This window comes from Fulmarus glacialis, unplaced genomic scaffold, assembly GCF_000690835.1.
Source record: "Fulmarus glacialis isolate BGI_N327 unplaced genomic scaffold, ASM69083v1 scaffold18459, whole genome shotgun sequence".
NCBI lineage: Eukaryota > Metazoa > Chordata > Aves > Procellariiformes > Procellariidae > Fulmarus > Fulmarus glacialis.
Genome location: NW_009232809.1, coordinates 1 through 2,639, shown reverse-complemented (window position 1 = coordinate 2,639; position 2,639 = coordinate 1). Strand labels below are relative to the sequence as shown.

At 63.0% G+C, this 2,639-nt stretch overlaps 1 protein-coding gene across 1 annotated transcript in view; it reads left to right on the top strand.

The window, feature by feature from the left end:
* The window catches only part of LOC104082103 (fibrous sheath CABYR-binding protein-like), a gene marked incomplete at both ends in the record, with an annotated part of 3,209 nt that extends 609 nt beyond the window's left edge, over positions 1–2,600 (top strand). Inside the window, 2 exons of the mRNA XM_009585083.1 lie at positions 3–563; positions 654–2,600. Coding sequence (XP_009583378.1) covers positions 3–563; positions 654–2,600 — 2,508 coding nt within the window. The remainder of the gene's footprint in view (positions 1–2; positions 564–653) is intronic.
* Positions 2,601–2,639: the final 39 nt, after the last annotated feature.

The window sequence follows — 2,639 nt, the reverse complement described above, 5'->3', positions numbered from 1 at the left end:
AGGCATCACGCCCCTCGGAGGAGGAGGAGGAGGGGGGACCCCACAGCCCCTGCGGGGAGGATGGCGATTTCCAGGGCGAAGGGATGGATGCGCGAGAAGGGGAGTCCCTGCAAAGGGAAGTCGAAGCTACTCGTGCTGTCCCCATGGAAAGCCACCCGGTTTTGCCCACGGAAAGTCACCTGGAAGAGGATCTTGTTGATGGAGAGCAGGAAAAGTCTGAGCATTGGGAAATGCCCATGTGCAAGATGGATCTGGCTGCAGAGGAGGAAAGGGAGCAGGAGACGTGCCCAGGGCAGGACACGTGCCTGGAGCAGGAGCCCTCGAGCATCCATGAGGCCATCCCAGCAGAAGAGCCTTCATCGGGGGCTGAAGAAGATGCCGTGGAAAGGGAGGACCCAGGCAGAGCAAAAGGTGGTGAGGGAGAAAAGGGAGAGGCTGGCAGGGAGGCACTGGGAGGCGAAGACCCCCGGGCAGGAGAGGCTGTGGGACTTGAAGCCCCAGGGCAGGAGAGCAGAGCCCAGGAGGAGCCTGGGGACCTGCAGGAAAATGGCTTTGCGGGAGAGGTGCTGGAGCAGGAGGAGCTGGAGCCGGAGCTGGGAGAGGAGCCCTGGGGTGGGAGGGATGATGGCAACAGCCAAAAGCCCCATCCAGAGGACTGGGAGGTGACAGCAGAGGACACAGAGTGGGCTCTGGGGACAGAAAGGCCAGCCTGGGCAGATGACACCCCAACAAGCACAGGAGGGCTGGGAAGTGAGGAGAGAGACAGCATGTCGCCAGCAGAACTGGAGGAAACCCGGGAATATGATGAAGATGTCGAGAGCCAGGGGATGAGCCAGCAGCAGCCACCGCCGGAGGCTGAGCCGGCCCCGGGGCTGGTGAGGGATGAGCAGGAGGGCACCGCGGGGCAGCCAGCCCAGGCACCCGCAGATGCCCCCGGGCAAGGGGACAGCCAGGAGCCAGCCGAGGCTCCGGAGGAACCATGGGAGATGCAGGATGAGGATGCCAATGATGAGCTCGGCTCGGACCCGGGACAGCCGGAGAGCAGCAGCACCGGCCCTGCGGCACTTCAGCAGGCGCCGGGTGACGGTGCGGAGGGCAGTGAGTCGGCGGAGGAGGATGCTGGGCGATCGGGAAAGCTGGAGCAGGCACCGGGGACGGGCAGGAGGGTGGAGCTGGAGGACACACTGCCGGGCAGCACACCCTTGCACCTCTACGAAGGGGAGATGCTGACTGTGGTCGCACCCAGCCAAAACTCTCCGGAGATTGAGGAGACCATGGAGACAGACCCCGCATTTGAAAAAGCTCCAGAGGATGAAGGATGGCTGGAAGGGAAGGACAAGCCACCAACTCCCACCATGCCAGAGAGCCGCGAAGAGGAGGCAGGGACAGAGGTAGCGCCTGCGGCAGAGGGTGCCGAGGAGGAGGAAGGTTATTTCATGGTCTCTGCTCCCAACCAAGAGGTGTCCAGCTCAGAGGAAGCCGAGATCTCCGAGGACTTTGAAGAAATTAAAGTTGAAGCAACCGAAGCCATCAAAGATGATCTGGAAGCTCCTGGAGAAGCGTCTCCAGTGCCAGAGGACGAAGGGCACTTTGAGGCGTTTGTTGGTGAAGCAGATGAAGACATGAAGATGCCCACAGAAGAACTTGAGATGCGAAAGGATGAGGATGAGAATGAGGATGATGCTGAGGGTTTTACTGCTGAGCTGGAGGAAGGTCCGGCTGTGCCCGAGGCAGATCCCGCCTTCCCCGGGGCCAAGGGGCCATTAGCAGGAGGTGCTGACGAGCCAGCCCAGGATGCCGAAGTCTCCGGTGCGCATGAGGGACCAGGGCGCTCGGAGGGCTTGGCCGCCAAATTGGTTGAGGAGCTCGACAGCATGGTGGAGCCAGAGAGCGATGCCGGCAGAGCCGAAACACTCCCAGGCTGCAACCTGGGGCTGGTGGGGCAGGAGGAGGAGGAGGACGACGACGACGAGCCCAGCACGGCTCACCATGACACGGCCGAGCCCATCCCTCCGGCAGGGCTCCAGGCCCAGGTGATGCCGGTTTCTTCGCTGCCTGACCAAGTGGAGCAGACATCGGATGAGCAGCCATCTGCGGAGGAGGAAGCACTGGACAGTGACAGCCCTCCCTTGGCTGGGGACGAGGAGCCCCCCGAGGCCGACCCACCTCGGCCGGGCTCTGTGCCGGAGCAGGGAGGTTTTCCAGAGATGATTAAAGAAAGCGCAGAGGCAGCTGATCTCTCTGCAAAGGTGCCGGCGGACGTCATGAAAGACTCAGATATTTTGGAAATAGTGGAGCAAGCCCTGGAGTTCAACCAGGAGCTGATGATGGGGACGAGGGCAGCCGAGGGCGGGCAGAGGGATCCTGGCGGGACCGAGCTACCCCGGGACACCGAGGAAGACTCCTCGCCTGAGCCGACGGTGCAGGAGGCACCAGCGGATGCAGCACCGGGGATAGAGGGTCCGGTGCGGGCTGAGAACGGGCTGCACCGGGAGGCCAGCCTGGAGGACCTGGCTGAATTCATCGAGGAGGTACCAAACGGCATCGCCGGCATGCTGCCGGCACAGGAGTTCCCCACGGAGACCGCAGACCCCACCGCGGCAATGCCACTGCAGCCCCCTGCTCCCGGAGATGCCACC